The sequence below is a fragment of the Hydra viridissima genome, unplaced genomic scaffold (assembly GCF_058129835.1).
Source record: "Hydra viridissima isolate aposymbiotic clone 2 unplaced genomic scaffold, HvirCarnegie_v1 scaffold_7, whole genome shotgun sequence".
In the NCBI taxonomy this organism is placed as follows: Eukaryota; Metazoa; Cnidaria; class Hydrozoa; order Anthoathecata; family Hydridae; genus Hydra; species Hydra viridissima.
The window spans coordinates 2,346,313-2,367,101 of record NW_028324306.1 but is presented as its reverse complement, the minus strand read 5'-3'; the positions used below and the strand labels follow the sequence as shown (position 1 = coordinate 2,367,101).

General features: G+C 28.8%; 2 protein-coding genes and 2 long non-coding RNA genes across 7 annotated transcripts in view; 1 reads left to right on the top strand and 3 right to left on the bottom strand.

Moving 5' to 3' along the window:
* The window catches only part of LOC145184359 (aldehyde dehydrogenase, dimeric NADP-preferring-like), a 54,591-nt gene that overhangs the window by 28,681 nt on the left and 5,121 nt on the right, over positions 1-20,789 (bottom strand). The window lies entirely within an intron of this gene.
* LOC149885587 (uncharacterized) lies at positions 948-3,643 on the bottom strand. Its single transcript, XR_016454316.1, has 3 exons — positions 3,467-3,643; positions 1,584-2,067; positions 948-1,141 (listed from the first exon to the last, which is right to left on the bottom strand). It is a non-coding gene; the product is annotated as an uncharacterized LOC149885587 (long non-coding RNA).
* On the bottom strand, positions 4,634-15,572 carry LOC149885586 (uncharacterized). 3 transcript variants are annotated; one of them, XR_016454287.1, is made up of 5 exons: positions 15,407-15,572; positions 9,649-9,719; positions 5,747-5,931; positions 5,326-5,512; positions 4,634-4,987 (listed from the first exon to the last, which is right to left on the bottom strand). It is a non-coding gene; the product is annotated as an uncharacterized LOC149885586 (long non-coding RNA). The 3 variants fall into 3 exon arrangements; XR_016454288.1 differs by having other exon boundaries at positions 4,635-4,987; positions 9,649-9,705; XR_016454286.1 differs by lacking the exons at positions 9,649-9,719; positions 15,407-15,572 and having other exon boundaries at positions 4,639-4,987; positions 5,747-6,589.
* LOC149885585 (uncharacterized) lies at positions 10,666-18,730 on the top strand. 2 transcript variants are annotated; one of them, XM_090093443.1, is made up of 4 exons: positions 10,666-11,116; positions 15,688-16,535; positions 16,732-18,020; positions 18,330-18,730. In XM_090093443.1, the coding sequence occupies exons 2-4, from the start codon at positions 16,295-16,297 to the stop codon at positions 18,672-18,674; spliced, it is 1,875 nt and encodes a 624-aa protein (XP_089949569.1). In that variant the 5' UTR covers positions 10,666-11,116; positions 15,688-16,294; the 3' UTR covers positions 18,675-18,730. The 2 variants fall into 2 exon arrangements, with proteins under 2 accessions (XP_089949569.1, XP_089949570.1); XM_090093444.1 differs by lacking the exon at positions 10,666-11,116 and having other exon boundaries at positions 16,244-16,531.

Sequence of the window (20,789 nt, the reverse complement as noted above, 5' to 3'; positions counted from 1 at the left end):
TATGAGTGATATTTCTTACATAAGTGTTCACTAATGACCTAAGATTATGATTTTATTAGTTTCAAAAATTATTAATGAAACTTTAAAGCAAAAATTATTTTGCGTAAGTTCCATAGTTAGCATTATAGAACTATACAAAGCGAATAACAAATGACACTGATAAACTTTCACTTTCAGCTTCTTTTTTATTCCTTAAAACGAGATAACTTAAAACGAGAATGACGGTCATAAACTTTAAGTTGATATTCTCGCGCTATTCTTCTACAACATTTCCGCAACGCATAGGCACTCCTAATGAAAATATGATTTTGCATAAAGATCTTTGCGTCTATATGCAAAGTTCTTGATTTAAAATAAAAGTCTTTGCATCTAAATGCATCTGTAGTAATAATAATAGTAATAATAGTATTAATGATAATAATAATAATAATAATAATAATAATAATAATGATGATGATGATGATAATAATAATAATAATAATAATAATAATGATGATGATGATGATAATAATAATAATAATAATAATAATAATAATAATAATAATAATAATAATAATAATAATAATAATAATAATAATAATAATAATAATAACAATAGTAATAATAATAATAATAATGATGATGATAATAATAATAATAATAATAATAATAATAATAATAATAATAATGATGATGATAATAATAATAATAATAATAATAATAATAATAATAATAATAATAATAATAATAATAATAATAATAACAATAATAATAATGATAATGATAATAATAACAATAATGATAATAATGATAATTGATAATAATAATAACAATAATAGTAATAATAATAATGATAATAATAACAAAAGTAAAATAATAGTTAAAAACATATAAAGAAAAAACAAGCCTAAAGAAAGATTTTTCTTTGCAATTTCTATCTTGTTATAAAGTCATTATTATGAGCAAGAATAAATTAAGAACAGAAATATATATAACTATCAAGATATCATATTTTCCCAATTCTCCAACCAATTTCATATTTGCCATTTAATGGATTTTTAATTGATAGCATTAAAAAATATAGTCCAAGGTGACTAAGAGTCTGCGTAATTTGCGATTGCAATCCCGGGATCCCGGCCTTTTTTAATGATCCCGGGATTTCCTATAAGATCAAAAAAAAACAAAGCGTTATGAAAGAATATATAAAAATAACAACAATTTTGCATACCAATAAAATAATTTTTATTAATTATAAAATTGTAAAAAGTATTGTATTTTCAGTTGTATAATAAAATACGATATCGAAAAGGATTGATTTAGAGAAAAACAAAAGAGAAAATCTTCGCACTATGTCATGTTGGTTAGCATATACACTATTTAAAAATTGAATACGATCTGATTTAAATAATAGATTTGTAAGCAATGAAAAATATTATGATAATATGCTTGCTTGCGATACCCAGACTTTGTATCATTTTATATTACGGCTTATATTTATTTTATAATAACTCGTTATGTAAAACAAATTTACGTTGTAAAAAGTTATTTACGTAAAGACTTTTAAAATATTCGCGTTAAATTAGTTAGATTTTTTAATACCTTACCCAGTAAACATCGAACAGTTGGTAAGTAGTTGGCCCGATCCTAATAACCAACTATTAGCTACAGTTGGTCCAACCAAGGACGTATTAATAGATGGACGTTCAACGCATTGTTTTATAAAAAAGATATGCGTGTTACGCTTTGTTTAGATAACAAAAGCGAAACAATAGGTGATAATTGCGAAACCGGGGAGTATTTTTATTTTTTTCGACGTCGGAAAAAGATGGTCTCGACTATCCAATTAAAATATTTTATAAGTAATTTACTTAGCATCGATACATAAAATGAGTATGACAGAAAACTTTGCTATTAATCAAGATTATATTTTTGCTTGAAAGTATTGATAACCAAATTGAATTAGTTGTGAATGATTTTATTGAGATAGATCTTGAAGAGTTAGCGGAATTGTTATCAGAGGATTTTGAATTGGAGCTCATACCACCAGCAATTCCTACAGAGAAGCTGATTGCAGAAGAAACCAAAATGCTGAAAAAAACAGAAGAACGCTTAATAACTAAATTTACCTGTCTGAAATGTTACAATAAATATCTTAGAGAATTGAATTTTAAAAAGCATGAAAAGAAATGTTACATTGCCACTAAAGGTGTGCTTATACTCACATGTTGTGGAGCTTAACGCCTAAACGGGTGCTAATTTATATTTGCAAATACTCCCAGATTATGAAAATATTGTAATAACTCTTAATTTTGATTTTAGAAATTGTTCAAAACTGTAAATTGTTGTAATGCACTATTGAACTTCCATATAGAAGAATGCAAGTTGTCTTTATTAGGTTTTTTATATATACTGGTGTAAGAAAATGTACAGTTAAAAAATGGCTAGTTAAAGGTAATAGATGATTGAAATTTCTCTTTAACCTGGGTTCCATTATAGCCAAGTTAGTATGGTAGATGGTACTAAAATCACAACAGACTTCTAAACATATTAATGAACAACCTTTATGTCTAATTACTTTAAAGTTTTCAACTGTTTTGCCTTCTCTCGTTTCAATTATTCCAACATCCTCATTTGATGTGCTTCAGAAATTTTTAAAATCAGAAAATTTATTTCTGATTATAAAAAAAGATACTGGAAGTCATTATTACATTTACAGATGTTTATGCATGAAATGTTGGAGAATATAATATTAGCAGATTGAAGATTTAGTTGATCTGGAAGAGATTTGTTAATATTAATGGATAATGGCACTTTACGATTTAAAACAATTAGTCTCCACATGCCATTTGATTGGCGATAACTATTGATTTTAACTATTACAAAATAATTTTTATCATTTTGATTGTAACAGTCAAAACTATGTTTTGATGCAAATGCAATGTGAGTGTGTTACATACATAACAGGTTTCTGTGTGTTTAGAAAAAGTGAAGAATTTATCATTCCTCTCAACTTCAAAGCCTTTTTTTGGTTTTAAATCTAACCTGTATAAGACCATATAACATGATTTGCATAAATATTCAGGATGAACTCTTTGATAGTCTGAGGTTGTATCCAGCTTGTAAAAGCTAAGAATTGCTTGTTTATAGATAACAAAAGGTTTTATTTGATAGTGACTATCCTGCTTTATTATGTTTTAAATATTCCTCATGAAGACTCATTATTTATCCTGTAATGAGATAATAAATATGAATATAAGATTACTTCTTTTGATATAATATTTAGAAAAGGTTAGAAATAAAGCTATGCATCACTTGTAGAAGGCTCAAGAATATGCAACTAAAAGTATGGTCTTATCATTTTTATTATTTCTGTTATTACTATTAGCAACAACAGTAATAATTAAAAAAATAAAATCATTATAATTAAAATAGCTCTACATGACAGTTTAAAAACGCTTAAACAAAAATGCTCATTAAAAATACATACTTTATATATCTTTCCAACTCCTGAAACGAATAGTATTTTATGAAATTTAAGATGCTTTTAGTTATAATACCTTTAGACAAAATGCAATTTAGGTATCGAAAGTAAGAAATTTTTTAACTAGGTCGTTCACGAAAAAAAAATCACTAATTCAAGAGAAAAAAAAAAGCGAGGCAAATAAGTTCGACATTTCCGACAAAAATAAGAAATACTCTCTGATTTGAACCTTAAAGTGGGAAGCATAATCTGAGAGTGGGGTGAAAAGAACACTAAAAATATCTTTTTCGACATTTAAACTATATCATAGCAGCTTCAATTTAATAAGGAAAATTTGTTTCACTTTACTCTATCCATTCTAGTAAACCAAACATAGCCTTTTTGCAAAAGCCTAGTTTTAGACGTCAAAGTTTAAACACAGCTAAATTTTTATTAAGCAAAGTTCATAGCTCAAATAAACCTTTTTCGGATTTGTGAACTGTTCTTGATTAATTTTTTTGTCTTTTATAACCATAAGCTTCAGTAAATGCATAATTATAATGGGTTTACTGAGGGAGGTTTTTTGACGGAAATTTGATGGGTAGAAGTCGGAGTATCTGTATCATGAATTTAAAAAATTGACGGTAACACGCATAGTTTTTGGCTAATTGGCGGCACCTTTGATCTATAACAATGCGTTGAACGTCCATCTGATAATACGTCCTTGGTCCAACAGTCGGCTATTTAGTTGGTACCGTGAAAAAACGTAACGCTTTTACCAACACTTAGCCAACTGTTTTTAAACAATTGTTTGCCATTAACGGCCCAACAGTAATAAAACAGTTGGCTAACAGTTGGTACCATTACCGGCCCAACTATATGATTTTTTTTCGCGATTTCTTAAATTCACTTTTGCGCTTAAATTGAAAGTGCAAAAGTTATAAATCATGTTTTGAATATTGCTTAATAACAAAGTATAACTTTGCTTTTTCATATTTAATTTTCTATCTAATAGTGATTGTTTGTATATCAGACTTTACCAAACAGTACTACTGTCGACACAAAATATTGTATTATTTATAGATAACTTAGTTGAATACAAAAAAAAGAACAAATTTTTTATTATTACACTTTTATTTCCAGACCATTAAAGAAAAATATTTACAAATAAAGAACTAAAAATATTCTATTATTGTAGTTAATATTATTAAAGGTTTGAAACTAATATTGGCAACTTTAATTAAAAACAATATTGTAAAACGCTAATATTTAAAAACGTGGCGATTTATTAGATAATTATTAATAATAATTAAGAAAAATTAGATTTATAAATAAAATCAAGAAAAATAAGCTTTTATAAATTTTCAAAAGAAAATAATAACTAAATATTCTTTTCATTGATTAACTGCAACTGATTTTTTATAACCTTGCTTTTCGTCTGTCTATTTATTCGCCCATCTCCTTGATCATTTGCGCCCTGAAACCATCTTGAAACCATCGGGTAAATATCTTTATCCTTGGAATTAAGATACTGAATTCTTACTGCTGCTAAAAGAATAAAATGAAAATAAATTTAAAAACTCAATTTATTTTTTGTCTAAATATAAATTATTTTTAAGTTATTTTTAAGCTCTTATACGTATACTTTGCAAATCAAGAATTACATTAACTGGTTAGCAGTTTTAAAAATATGTGCATATGATAATAAGTTCAAGTCACCAAGGGAGAATATAATATCTTACAAATTCACAACTAATGACAACACTGGTAATTGTCATAAGTACTAACATATTATATTCTTTCTTAGTGTTGTAAACATATTTTTGTAAATATAAAAATACAGTTGATTTAATAGACTAAAAATTTACATAACTAGTAATACTTACATAGTAAGCACTTTAACACAAAATGTAATCGCAACTTAACCTTGCCCATTCCAGTAGCTATCATCTTACTTGAAGATCCGTTTAGATTACATAAAACGCTAAAATTTTTGGAAAACATGGCTCCCAACACACATCATATGTATTTTGGACGTTCAACTTTACCGCCAATAGAACGCAGATATTCGACCTAAAAACAAATAATGCTACATATTACAACTTTTTTATTTAAACTATTTTTTCAAAGGTAAATGAAAATGTAATGCGGTATAATATAACTAAGGTATTATTAAATTACCTTTGATAAATTACAATTATAAGACTTATAAAAAACTTATCTTTGATCTTATAAAATAATAGTTACTAGTTTAAACGCAACCTGAAGACTGCTAGAAACATTATAATACAAAAAATAATTTCAAACTTTATAGAGAGCCATCTCAGATTTCATCTGTATCATAAGGTTAAACCTCTCCAAATCTTCCTTACTTTCCATTGGAAGGCCAGGGGGAACAACAATATCTTCATTATCCAAAAAACTTTGAACTTCTAAAAAATTATTTTTTTGCTCCGGTTCTGTTAATCTTAACTCCAAAGCTGCTAACTTCTCTATAAACATACATAAATAATTAAATAATATTTGATTGCATTTGAATTTTATTGGAAAACTGGTTTCAAAAACACAATCTAGTTTTTAAATTGAAGACATACATGGATAAAGGTGTTATGGAACTCAAATATTTGGAGTTAAAATTTTAAACATTCATGTTATTTATCCCTGTAGGTGAATTGATTGCTGTAAAAATGGTATTCTAGCACATTTTTGTGCTGTGTTATTAAGGCCATGGAAAAGAGTGTTATTTAAAACCTTTATCTCATGAATTCCATCGTGACGGAATCACCGATTTGAGCTTATTTTCCACATTTATGTTATAAAAATAAAAAAACTGTAATGTGCATATTGTTATTCTATATGATATATGTGTTTGTCACACATTGGCCTGAAATACTTCTAATACCAAAAAACTATAAATACATAATAATCATATAATATTAATATAATAATATGCGTGACGGAATCACCAATTTATGGACAAGCATTTTATGGTATATTATTATAGTAACACATTTCTGCTCTCCTATTTAAATTTGCTTAACTTCACAAGTGTATGTGTGTGTTAAAATACATACCATTTGCAAATAATTAGAAACAATTATAAATTATTTAATAGATAATACTATATTTATATTAAAGTATGTGTGACGGAATCACATAAATGGTGTGACGGAATCACCTATTAGCCATACTAACAAACACCTACTGTCTACTCACTGTAATATTTCAAAAGGCAAGTCAATAACATGACTACAGAACAGTTAACCATTCTTAATCAAATTAGACAATTAGCATTCATTCAATTAATTAATTAACTATTTTATTTATTAACTATTTAAGCTTTAGGAATAATACTGACAGCATCCACAGTCGGTGGCATAGAACCAGCATCCACAGTCGGTGGCGTAGAAATAAAATCCATGCTAGGTGTTATAGAAGTTAAAGCTGGAGTGATAGTTTCTGTTGTAGTTTTAATCATAACATGCTGTTTTACATTCACAGCATTTGTGTACATCTTACACTTAACGCTGTTCTGTTGCGGAATAACACATTGAACAGTTTGTGTACCTGGAACAGCCGGTACATCACTCCACAAAATATCAGCATTCAGCTCATTGCATTTGGTTTCAATTTCATTAGGTGAAATGACAGTAACATTTATATTGCTCTGTACAGATTTAACAGCAGCAGAAAATGATAAAGCATCTTGTATTACGAACTTTCTGGATAACACTTGACGATGGGCAATTTGCTTCGCATTGCCACCTAGTGCATCATTTGGCCCTTTGCCATGACTGGTTGCAAAGTAATTCCACTGTAGCTGTAGATCAGAAACTTCCTTCAATTTTATAGACAGAATAAATACAAATTTACTTTTGTACTGACTACTTGGTCCATCGGTCCATATCTGCACAGTATCAACTGTGGGTAAAGACAGCTTGATAAACTCGAGAATTTTCGCAGTATATGCGGCGATGGAATGTTTTTCATGATCACGACAGTCTGAGACAAATATTTTTGAAATTATTTCAGAGCGATGCCAAATCATAATCGTGTATACAGTTATTTGTTTTTGTTTCCAGTGTACTGAATGGATCTCGTCCTGAAAAGTCGCAGTATAGTTTTCTGCGAAATCCATCTGCAAGATACAAGATGTACTGTCAGGCAACTGTGCGTCAGCTTTCTGTGATTCGTAAGATATCGCTTGTTGACGTTTTATGTAAACATGTTGTAGAAAGGCAATAAGCTGAGATGAGATCAAATCAATTGCATCTTGAACACTACCTTCCTGCAACTCTTTTACTAAATAACTATCATTGTCCTGATTCCACTGATACCAGGTCACTGAATCATCAGTATTCTCAAGTTTACTGGTGAAATTTTCAGTAAAAAGTCGAAAATCTTTGCACATACCGCATTTGTTAAACATGCAAGCTTCTTGCTGTGAATTACATACACAATTTGATACAAATTCATTTCCGAATACGTCGGAAATATTTGTGGATATTGACGATGTAAACAGTCCAGTAACAAAATAATGTTGCTATGGTATTTGCATCCGCATACGTTTTGTGGCATATCACTGGTTAAAAGTACGTTCTTTGGACGCATCGAGGCAAACTTGGATTTTTTGATAATGTAATTTGGAAATTCAGATTTAAAAGTCTGGTATGCTTCAGCAACAGTCATTACAAGATGACGTTTTTGCATTTTAATTTTGCCGCTATCTGAATAAACTGTAACGACGTCTGCCTTTCCGGGCATTACTCGTGATATACTATCATTATTATAAAAGTTAGTAACGCATGAGTAATCTGCTGTTGTCACTAATGAAGGACCCTTTACTTCAATATTCAAAATATCACTGGCCAATTTTCGAACTACGGCTGCTTTTTTTCGAGGACTTTTGGGAAGAGCACTCTCCTTCTTGCTTTTCCAAAGGACGATAACGATTTGTAAGGAAGTTCATTTTCGATTGCAGTAAAAGGTGTAGCCAAGGAACGAGATTTATTAACACGCCATTTACGAGTGGCCAGCTTTGCTCGCTTTTTAAAATCAGCTGCCTTTTCGTCATCCATTTCTGAGCGCCGTCTCTTCTTTCGTAAACAATCCTTTGCTCTAGCGGCTTTGAGCATAGCAGAGTTTTCTTTAACTTTTGCACGGTGTATTCGCTGTCTTTTGACAGCACTTTTTGGTGGCATAATGTTTTAATTAATAATTAATAAATTATATCTACAATAGAAAATTGATGCAGCATAGTTGTAAAGAACAATCCTAATAGTAGATATATTTATTGGCAAATAATATAAAGGTAAAACATTAGAAAACTCCGTACAAATTAAGCATGTAAAATTGAAATTAAAAGTGTGTGATTCCGTCACGATATTGCGTGATTCCGTCACGATATTGTGTGATTCCGTCATGCACATTAAACATTTATTCGCATAAACAATATATCCAATATTTATACAATTTATTCCAAATTTTAAATATTAAGATAATGTGTAGTTATTTACTTTGATGTTTGCCAGAAACAATAATAAAATAAAGTTTTGTAATTATTTCGTGACAGAATCACAGAAAATCAATGAAATACAATATCGATTTAAATTCAATTAAATTATTAAATTTACCTAATAGTTTCTAAAAACTAATTTTACATATTTACTGTACAACATTTCTTCTTTAAAATGATACCATTCTTACCTGTTGATGTATTTTATAACATTAAATAATTAAAGATATATTGTTGTTGCATTTTTCACAAAAAATTCCCAGGCAATTTGTAAACATACCTCGGTTTCACTAATTACCATAAACATTAATTAGCGAACTTATTTATTCATTTATTTAATATTTTCTTGTGATTAGATACATATTAAAGCTAATTACGCCATAAATATACTGTAAAAAATTAGTTTATAAAATCAAGTTAAGGTTACGATTTTTGTGGAATTCATCATCTGCATAAAAAAGTAGAAATGTGTATTTTTGTAACATGAAATATGTATTTTTTTAAAGCCTTCATCCATTTATGACTTTAATTAAAACACAAATTAATTTTTTTTACAAAAAATATAAATAGTTTTCCTTTGTCAATATATGTCAGCATCATAATCAATGTATGTATGTGTAACACATATACAATGTATAACAAGTAGTAAAACAAAAAAAAAACAAAAAAACAAATAGTTTATCCAAAACCTTACTTTCCTGATTCCCAAAATTTTGAACAGTTTTCTCATAGTTTTCAGAAGTCGAAGTCCCTTTTAATAAAATGCTATAATTATATGCATTATATGAATATACATATATATATATATATATATATATATATATATATATATATATATATATATATATATATAATATAATATAATATAAATGTTATATATGCTTAATATGAAATGTATATGTCATATTGTATATGCTATTGCATATACCATTTATTTATATACTGCATATATTATGTCAATATTGTATACGGCATATATTATATGCAATATATACAAAATACATAGGGATGTCTGCCAATATTTTTAGGTGGATTTCTCTGACTTTTCCCTGATATTTTCCTGATCTTCTACCTGTTTTCCTTGATTTAATTTAAAGTTACCCAAATTCAACTTCACAAAAATTGACCTAGATTCGTTTAGAAAAATGCTCTTCAACTGCAAAAATTTAAACAATAATACAACCCACACTAAATGTATCAAGTATTGATACATTTAATATGGGTTGTATAATTGTTTACATTTTTGCAAGTGAAGATTCAAGATTCGCTTGATGCAAGTGAAGTTCATAAAACTATCTGCCAAATAAACTTTTATATTACATGTACTATGTACAACTTAATTAAGTTATGTAAGTTTGATGAAGAGCCATTTTCCCTGATTTCTCCCTGATTTTTTTAAAATTCAGCCTAATTTCCTTGATTATCCTAGATTTTTTGCAGATATCTGATTTCCCTGACTTTTCCCTGAATTCCCCTGATCTGGCAGACACTCTGTATATATGTATATATATATATATATATATATATATATATATATATATATATATATATATATATATATATATATATATATATATATATATATATATATATATAGCTATTTCAAGTTGTATTATTATCAAATACAATATCTCTTGTTCGTATAAGAGTGCTCAATATTTTGTGTAAATAGAGCAATATATATATATATATAAAACGAAGAAACAACAACTATGTATGGTACTTAAAGTTTCATGCCTAGCGGCAATCATCAGCCATGAAATACAAATCAAAAATCTATAAAAACCGTTACAAATTGCAAAAATTACTGTATCGTGTGCTCTGACGTCATATTAGGAAAAAGAGGAGGAAAAGAAAGAAAGAAAGAAAGAAAGGAATAAAGAAGTAAAGAAATGAAAGAAAGCAATAGAGAAATAAAGAAAAGAAAAGAAAAGAAAAGAAAAGGAAAGAAAGAAAAGAAAGAAAAGAAAGAAAAGAAAGAAAAGAAAGAAAAGAACGAAAAGAACGAAAAGAAAGAAAGAAAAGAAAGGAAAGAAAGAAAGAAAGAAAGAAAAGAAAAGAAAGAAATAATATAGGCCTAGTCACCAGTATCAAATTTCGAAAGAAGAAATTTATTTCTATGCCTGCATTTTGAAACCAATTCGTTCTTCTTATTCAATAAGGTACCTTCATTAAACATAATAATCATGTACTTCTCATGCAGGCATAGCATGCAACATTTTGTGGCCGGGTTGTACGATTTGCAATGTTTGATTATCTTCCACTTAACGATAGGTGTGAAATTTGAAAAATTTGAAAAAATGAAAGAAGAAAATTTCACACCTATCGTTAAGTGGAAGATAAACGATAGGTGTGAAATTTGAAAAATTTGAAAAAATGAAAGAAGAAAATATATATATATATATATATATATATATATATATATATATATATATATATATATATATATATATATATATATATATATATATATATATATATATATATATATAGAAAAAAATTTTTTTCATGTGAACACAGGAAAAAAATTTTTTTTTCGGATTTGAATGCATAGTTGTTTATTTTGTGCCATTTGACATAGTAATTGACTGTGCAAAAAATCTTTCCAATCAGATAATGTTTAGGGGGTGCTCAATGACCATAAAGTTTTACGAAAAACGTCAAAAACGTGTAAAAAGTTCCAAAGTTCCAAAAATTTCTAGAACCTGGTTAGTTAGATTTTTTCCACTGAAATATTGTCTGATTGCGTGCTATATAGATTAATTAAAGTGCAGCAGATTAACTGTCATCAGGGCACCAGACTAAAAAATGTCTTCTAGTGTTTAAAACAACTGTGTTTATATCATTTTGTTAAAATTTGTATTTATAATTTTAATACTATTATTTAACTCAATTTAGAATTTGTTCAAACAGAATAAAAAGGTTTACAAGTATAAATATTATTTTTATTTGGAATTTCAGTTTGACAACAAATGTATTAATATTTTGATAGTACCTAACCTTAGTAACCTATTACAGAAAACTAGCATGGTAGTCTGGTAGTGTATTGTTTGTTATTAAGAGCAGATAATAATAATTTCTAATTTGAAAATATTTATTTAGTTTCTTTAGTAATAATTATTATAATATATTGCTGCAGCTGCATAAACCAACAACTGAATGATAAGTTTGTATAATATGGTATTGAGTTTTGATGTTCTCATAATATTTCAGTTATCATTGAAATGGCAGCATCATCTCGTGTTGCTATCTCTAGACGACTTCAAACCAAAATCTTTTTAATTGGACAACCAGAGCCAAATCTTCCAGATAAAGTTCTTCCCTTAACATCTGATGTTTTAAAAACATTTTTTTATCATCTTAATTCAACCAAAAAGTCAGTGCCTGAAAGTCTTAAAACAACTGTTGATGAACTGATTATTATTTGGAATAAAGCCCGTATTCCGACAGCATTTCATCCGAATGTAGTCTTAAAGTTGAAAACTTTAGTCCAGGAATTTAAATTAATAAAAAAAAATAAATCCAGATTGTCAGATTCTCAGAAATCGAGAGAAAAATCATTTACAGACACCATTGGCCTACTTTTTGACATTGCCCACAAGGATGCTGAAACCATGATCAGAATTGAAGAAGATAAAGAATTTTTATTGGATCAGAGATGTCAGAGAAAAATGGTGATGTTTGGAGAGGACAAAGAACTTTCAAAATTAGAAGAAAGAAATGAAGCAAGGAAACAAGCAGAGAGAGAACGAAAGCTAAAAGAAGAGCAAAGACAATCTGGTGCGAGTGCAATAGTTCCTGTTATTGAACCTTTACATGACGAAAGTTATAGTGATGACAACGATAACGATGCTGTTGATAATGACAAAATGGTTGATAGAGATTTTGAGATAGAAATCCCTGTTTATTACAGACAACAAGTCAGTAAAGCAAGTTCTTCAGGGTCAGCTGAATCAAGTTTAGCAAGTACTCCAAAACGACAATGTATCTTAGATACAATTCTTGACTCGCCTGATGTTTCATCAACATTAGACAGAATTAATCTATCTGACACAAAATTTACTATACTAGCAGCAGCAATTGCAAGGGCTGGTGGACAGAACCTCGATGATGGATCATTGTCACGTTCTACAGTCCGTAGAAAACGAACCTATCATCGATCAAATATTGAAGCCACTGTTTGAACTGAATTCTGCGATTTGGACAAACCACCATTAATCGTCCACTGGGATGGCAAACTGATGATAGATCGTACAAATTCTGCAGCCCCTAAAGCAAATGTTGACCGGCTATCTGTAGGTGTGACAGGTCACAATGTTGACAAAATACTTGGAATAGCAAAACTATCAGCTGGAACTGGAGAAGCCCAAGCAAAAGCAGTTATTCATCTGCTTAATTTCTGGGACATAATTGGTGATGTTATTGGAATGAGTTTTGATACTACAGCCTCTAACACTGGCTCCAAAAATGGTGCATGTGTAGTTCTAGAGAAACATATAGGTAGAAATTTGTTATATTTCGCTTGCAGACACCATGTTCATGAGATCATAGTAGCAGGAGCGTTTGGATCACTATTTTGACCATCATCTGGTCCCAACATACCTCTTTTCCAGAGATTTCAGCAATATTGGCCCAAAGTTAATCAAGGAAATTTTAAACCTCTGGATGACATTCGAATGAAAATACCCCTGGTGCAAGAACTACAAAATGAAGTGATTGCATTCCTCAAAGAAAACCTGCATGTTAAAATGCCAAGGGATGACTACAAAGAAGTCATGGATCTCTGTCTGTTAATGCTTGGAAAACTGCCTGATCAAGAAGAGAAAAATTATCATTTCAAGATCCCTAGTGCTTATCACATGGCTCGCTAGATGGCCAAGGTTATTTATTGTTTTAAGATTTATTTATTTCGTGAAGAGTTCAAGTTGACCACAAAAGAGGAAAAAAATCTCTGTGAATTTTGCTTATTTGCTAGTCTGGTTTATGTAAAATCTTGGATATCATGCACAAATGCCAGCGATGCTCCAGTTAATGACTTGTTTCTGTTTCAGCAACTTAAGCAGTTTGCAGTTGTGAATAAAACGATTTCCGAAGCAGCAGTCAAGAACTTTCAAAACCATTTGTGGTACCTTTCACCAGAATTGGTCCCACTAGCTTTGTTTTCAAACAAACTTCAAACGGAAGAGAAGCGAAAAATGATTTCCAACATGAAATTTCACGGTGAGAACTGGTCTGAAAGGTTGATCAAATTAAAGAACATTGAAAGTCTAGAGAAGAAATCTCTGGACATGCTGGTGACATCAGTTTCAGCAAGTGCGTTGCGGTCAATGAAGGTTGACATTGATTTTCTGTTCAACAACGATCCAGCTACCTGGAATGATTCCCCAGAATACCAAGAAGGAAAAAATTTAGTATATTCATTGAAAGTAGTAAATGATGCTGCCGAACGATCTGTGGCTTTAATGTCGATGTTTAATGAATCGATTACAAGGAATGAATCTGAAATGCAGAGGTTAATTCAGGTGGTTGAGGATCACAGAAAGCGAGTGCCAGATGCCAGAAAGTGTACTCTGAAGAGTTATAGTCCTCGCTAGCATTAACATTGCACGAACTATAACATTACGATAATTAAATGTTAATTGCTCATATGTTTTTTTGTTTATAATTCGTATTTTAATCAATGACAAAGAGTCAAAAATCCTAGTGTTTTATTTTGGAAAAATTCTGATATAACAAAAACCGCAGAACTTTAGTCGTATTGCAGTATTTTATTTCATTAATTTCTCTGCTAATAAACCAGTCTAAAGTGGATGTGGATTGTAATTTGTATTCAGAATTTAATATTTAGAGATAATTAAAACTGATCAAATCTGAAAAATCTAATTAACCGGGTTTTAGAAATTTGTGGAACTTTGTTACTTTTTCCATGTTTTTCACATTTTTCGTAAAACTTTATGGTCATTGAGCACCCCCTAAACATTATCTGATTGGAAAGATTTTTTGCACAGTTAATTACTATGTCAAATGGCACAAAATAAACAACTATGCAATCAAATCTGAAAAAAAAATTTTTTTTGGACAGCCCTAATATATATATATATATATATATATGTGTATATATATATATATATATATATATATATATATATATATATATATATATATATATATATATATATATATATATATAGATAGATAGATAGATAGATACATACATACATACAAACATACATACATATACATACAGAAATACACACATAAACATACTACTATACACGCACATATACATTTTAGCTGTATTTAAACTTTTGATAATAGTTAAAATAGAGCTAAAATGTCTTATACAAATACAACAATGGTGTCATCATAAAAATAAATTAAAAACTCAACCAATGTCAAAAATTATATCTGAATGTGTCACTAATGGATAAATGTAAAATATTTCTACTTACCAGCGTAACGGTTATATTAAGAGGTGTACGAGAGTTTGAGTTTAAAAGTTTAATTAAAGGGTAGAAAAAGCGTTTGAAAGAAAAAAAAATGATAAAAAGCTTCAAACGAAACTAACTCTATTGAATAGTTTTAATCATTGAATGAATCTATTTGAATAATTTTAATAATTAGTCGCATGGTCTAAGTGAATATATTTGGGCAATTCCATTTTTAACTTACGTTACACGCGCAACAACTTTATCAAATATTTGCATATTTAAACTTTAAATTAAATTTTTAGCTGATTTTTATGAAAGCTGTCAGTCTAAAGAATAAAACAAGCTAAAAAGTTTTGAGTCTGGCTAAAAGAGGGCGAATTTATTACCGAAAATGCCACTTAACTTACGTTACGCAGAAAACAAGGTAAAAAAAGTGTTGCAACTTTTAGGTCGAATATTTGCGAACCATTAATCCGGATCGTGTTAGAAATTTTTACAAGATGTTGAGAATTCAATACTAATTACAATGATAAAAAAAAAATTATCAGAGGTGACCGGCAAAGAAAGATATACTTGTTTTCTTGATACTAGGTTTTTAACTTACGTTACATCACTTACGTTACCTTGCGATTATTTTCGTGGAATTTTTATATCTATTATTTCGTGATAGATTTTTTAGAGTTATGTAACAAAAGAACGGCAGTTGTATTAAAACTCATTCATTCAAAGTAATTAACAAAAGTAATTTTCAATAACTGGTGACTCTACTGACAGATTTTTTTGAGGAGCGGTTAAATCCTGATATGCGGATGACAAAAGTAATACTTCAAAACAATGTTTTGAAAACACACCGCGTATATCTTTTTAAATGGATAATTTACGGTTGTCTACAATAACTGACAATGAAAAATGAAGACTTCTCTGTTTTCTTGTGGATATGACAATTGTAAAAGTACTTTCACACGTCGATATGATTTAAAAAGACACATGATCAAGCTCCATGGAGTCAGCGATGTTAGTCACAGTGGAAATTGTTTATGTATTCAATGTGGACATCGGTTCCATAAAATCAAAGATTTGCGAAAACACCTCAATCAAAGTCATAATATTGAATTCAGAATCGAGTTACTCAATTTTGATAATAAAGCAAGTAAGTCTGCTAATTGTGGCTAAAAATATTAGTTGAAAAATGTCAAATGCTATGTTAAATATATAGCATTAATTTGTTTGTATTTTTATTTAAAAGGTTTTGATAGCAAAAATTTAGCAATTTTAGCAAATTTAGCAAACAAAATTCTTTTTTTAATATCTTAATAAAATCGTTTTTATAAAAAATTATATTTTAGGCCAAGCTTCATCTCAGCACGAGTTTAAAGATGAAGATTTTATCATAGTAATCCAGACAGAGGCACAGAAGGAAATGCTGGAAAAATTTGGGAGTAACGGTTTATGCTGCGACTCAACACATGGAACAACTGGCTATAATTTTCTTTTGATTTCTCTACTGATTATGGATGAGTTTGGTCAAGGTCATCCAATTGCTTGGTGTTTAGCTAACCATGAAAATGAATCATTCATTAAAGTCTTTTTCAAAAAAATAAAAAATGAGGTTGGGACTATACAACCTAAATGGTTTATGACAGACTTAGCTCCACAGTTCTACAATGCTTTTTTTGAAGTCTTTAATCTTCAACCAAAATGGTTATACTGTGCATGGCATGTAGACAAAGCATGGAAAGAAGAATTGCGAAAAAAAATTAAAAATTTTGAAATTGAAACAGTTGTTTACAAAATGCTTAGAACAGTTCTTGAGGAAACAAATGAAATTCTTTTCCAAGATAAATTATCATCCCTCATTAATAGGCTAGAATCCCATGCTACTAGTGAGTTTAAAGCGTATTTTTTAAAATACTGGATTTGTGTGACAAAAAGCTGGGCCTATTGCTACCGCGTTGGTGAAGGTATAAATACAAATATGTTTGTTGAGGCATTCCATAGAACTTTTAAATACAACTATTTAAAAGGAAAGTGTAATAAATGTGTTGACACAGTTCTTGTGAATCTTCTTAAATTTTCAAGAGATAAATTATTTTCTCGCTTGATAAAATTAACTAAAGGTTCTTTGACACAACGTATGCAAAACATTTATGACAGACATTTGAGTAGTAAAAAAATGTCTTATACAGCCATAAACAAGACTTCTGATGAAAATGTTTTCCTAATCAACTCTGAAGATGGGCAAAATAAATATGTTGCAACAAGACTGTCAGACAAGTGCAATACAGTAGGTTGTCGGTTGCAGTGTATAACCTGTTTTGTATGTACACATACTTTCCATTGCAATTGTTCTGACTTTCTCATAAAAAATACTTTGTGTAAACGTGTACATCTGCTTAAGGACTTTTTAGCTGTGAACAATAAAGTTGATGATAAAGCTAAAAATTCAGTTGAACTACAGGATGGATACTCTTATAACGAAATAAATTCAATAAAATGCAACCTAGAGAAATTACACAAAGTTTCAAAATTTGAAGAAACAAAGTCTAAGACAGTGAACTTGCTCCATACCTTGATGCACCGTGTTAACAACTGTAGCAACTTGGATATTGAAGCTTTAAAATACATTGGAAAACAAGTGAGTAATGAACCATATCAATCTTTTTAACAGTTATTAGTTTTACATTAAACACACGCACACACTTACACACACAATTAAATATATTATATATATATGTATATATGTGTATATATTTACATATATATATATATGTGTGTGTGTGTGTGTGCGTGTGTGTGTGTAAATATATACACACATACATATATATAAATATATACACACATACATATATGTGTATATATTTACATATATATATGTATATATATATATATATATATATATATATATATACACACGCACACACATATATATTGGAATCTATTTTAGATAACAACTACAATAAACACTTTTGATGCAATGTCAAAATATCATTCAGTGAAAGAAATAAAGACGTCGTCATTAGTTGCTTCCAACAAAAGAATTAAGCCTCAAACAAATTTTGTTTCAACAAAGAAAAAAAGAAAAGAAAAAACTAATGTGCGTTTTTGTAAACCCACTACTTATGAGAAAGAAAGTATCTTTAGGACCGAAAAGCTGAATAATAATGAAGACAAAAAATCTCTTAGCACTGTTGATGGAGTAACTCACAAAAGCTGTTCCAATAAACTTGCTACAATTGGGATTTCAACTATAAACTTAACGATTCCAAATATAAGTGTAAATATAGCATAAAGACTAGTTAATAATATTCAACAGTTGAATCAATTTAACATCTAGATTTTCTTATTTATTTTACATATGTATTTCTTCCTGACCTCAAAGTTTCTTTATTTCAGATTGCGTTTGTTTGTGTTTTTTTTGTTTGAATAATATAAAAAAATAAAGTAAACAGTTCTATTATAAGACAACCTTGTCCTTGGATTTTTAAACATAGTTTAAACATATTATATAAGGTATAGATATATAAATTAACAGAGTTAATGCCAAAGTGTATCAATTATTGTTCATAATTCATTTCTAAATTTCAAAATACGTTTCTTAAAGATTTAAATCTTTAAAGGTTTTTGTGCACTTTTAAATATATAAAAGTAAGTGCAAATATAAATAGTGTTTTGAAATCAGAAAAAATTGAATTTGTTGTGCAAGACAAAATTCAAAGTTATCCGTTTCACCCTTTGTTCACCCTTTGTTCACCCTTTGACGTTTCACAAATATACACCTTTTCAAGATGTAATTGAGAAAATGAAAGTTGTTAATAAGAAATCAAAAAAATGTAATTGAGAACATGATAGTTGTAATTAAAGAAAGTATAAAGAAGACAAAGTTCTTTGTATTTTGAATTTTGTAGTCCTAATATACATTGTAATTTATGGCTGAAAATAATATAGTATCAATAGGATATATAAAGTCATGAAATGAAATGACACAAAATGAAAAAGACATTTGAGGTTTAGGCGGTAACTGGAAAAATGTTATTGGGTGTCAATTAAAATTTTTTTTATTTTTGTGAAAAATTTAATTGAGATTTTAGATGAATAATAAATAAAACACAAATAATTTAACTGAGTCGGTGAATTTTCAAACATGTTGTGTTTCTTGATTGCATATCGCGATTTCTAAATTACATGTTGTATTTCTAAATCACGTCTTACTTTTCTGAATTACAATTTTCAAGTTCTCAATTACATTTTGAAAAGGTGTAGAGCAATTCCATGGTCTCCTTAATTGTGTTTATAATACTAATTATCACATAAACTTCTTTTAAATACAAATTACTTCTTTGATAATAGTAGCAAAAACAAAAAAATTTTAAATTAAATTGAGTATCATTTATAAAATGAATTTACAGAGAAAAATAATTATTTAAAGAACTTTAAGAATTCGAAAATTTTTTAAATTGGAGAAGCGTTTTAACACGATTTAAGTAAACAACCGTAAATTATCCATTTAAAAAGATATACGCGGTGTGTTTTCAAAACATTGTTTTGAAGTATTACTTTTGTCATCCGCATATCAGGATTTAACCGCTCCTATTTTTTTGTAGATATTAATGAAGTTTTTAAATTGTTAACACTTTTTTTCCGAAGCGCAAGAGCAACTTAAAAAATTACATTTGGTATGACAACTTTATTAATTTTTATTGAGTTATTCAAATAAGAAAATGTTACAGTTATTCGAAAATTTTACTTACGCTTATAATTTTTATGTGCCCGCTTAATTTTTTAAAATGCTGCTAACTATTTACTCTCCCCTGCTGAATAAACGGGAGGGGGTGGGGTCTTAATAAACAGGAGGGTCGGAAACTTTTCTAAAATCTAATAAACTTTAATAATAACGTTTAATAAAACGGGAAGGTCAAAGTTTTAAAAAGCTTAAAATATTTTTATTGGTTGGTTGTTCATATTTTCATCTAATATTGAGAGAAACTTTTTCTCAAAGTAAAAAAATAAGAAAATATTTTATATTGCTTCAAAATTATTAAACGGGGTGGGTGGGTGGGGGTGGGGGGGTCCTAATAAGCTCTGAGGATTCGGAAAAAAATTAAGGAATTAATAAACGTCCCCTCTTGTTTATTCGGCTGGCGAGAGAACATTAAAATCTTTTAAAAAGATTTTGACGCTAAAACTGCTCGAACAACTTTGAAAACACCAAAGTGGATGGAATCAAAATATTTAATTTCATTTAGTTTCAATAACGTGAAAAAAGGTTTGCTTGCTGTTGGTTGTTTTGTGTTATTATTATTATTATTATTTTTTGGGGGGGGGGTGTGTGTGTGTGTGTGTGTGCTGAAATATGCGACATACTTTTAATGAGAGAGGGGTGCATGTATATCTGATCGTTTGTGAC

Excerpts from the sequence above, each read along its gene's own strand:
- LOC149885585 (XM_090093443.1), top strand. The coding sequence starts at position 16,295 with ATGAAGACTTCTCTGTTTTCTTGTGGATATGACAATTGTAAAAGTACT. Across the intron at positions 16,536-16,731 it reads CAATTTTGATAATAAAGCAA|GCCAAGCTTCATCTCAGCAC; the intron begins GTAAGTCTGCTA and ends ATTATATTTTAG. Across the intron at positions 18,021-18,329 it reads TAAAATACATTGGAAAACAA|ATAACAACTACAATAAACAC; the intron begins GTGAGTAATGAA and ends AATCTATTTTAG.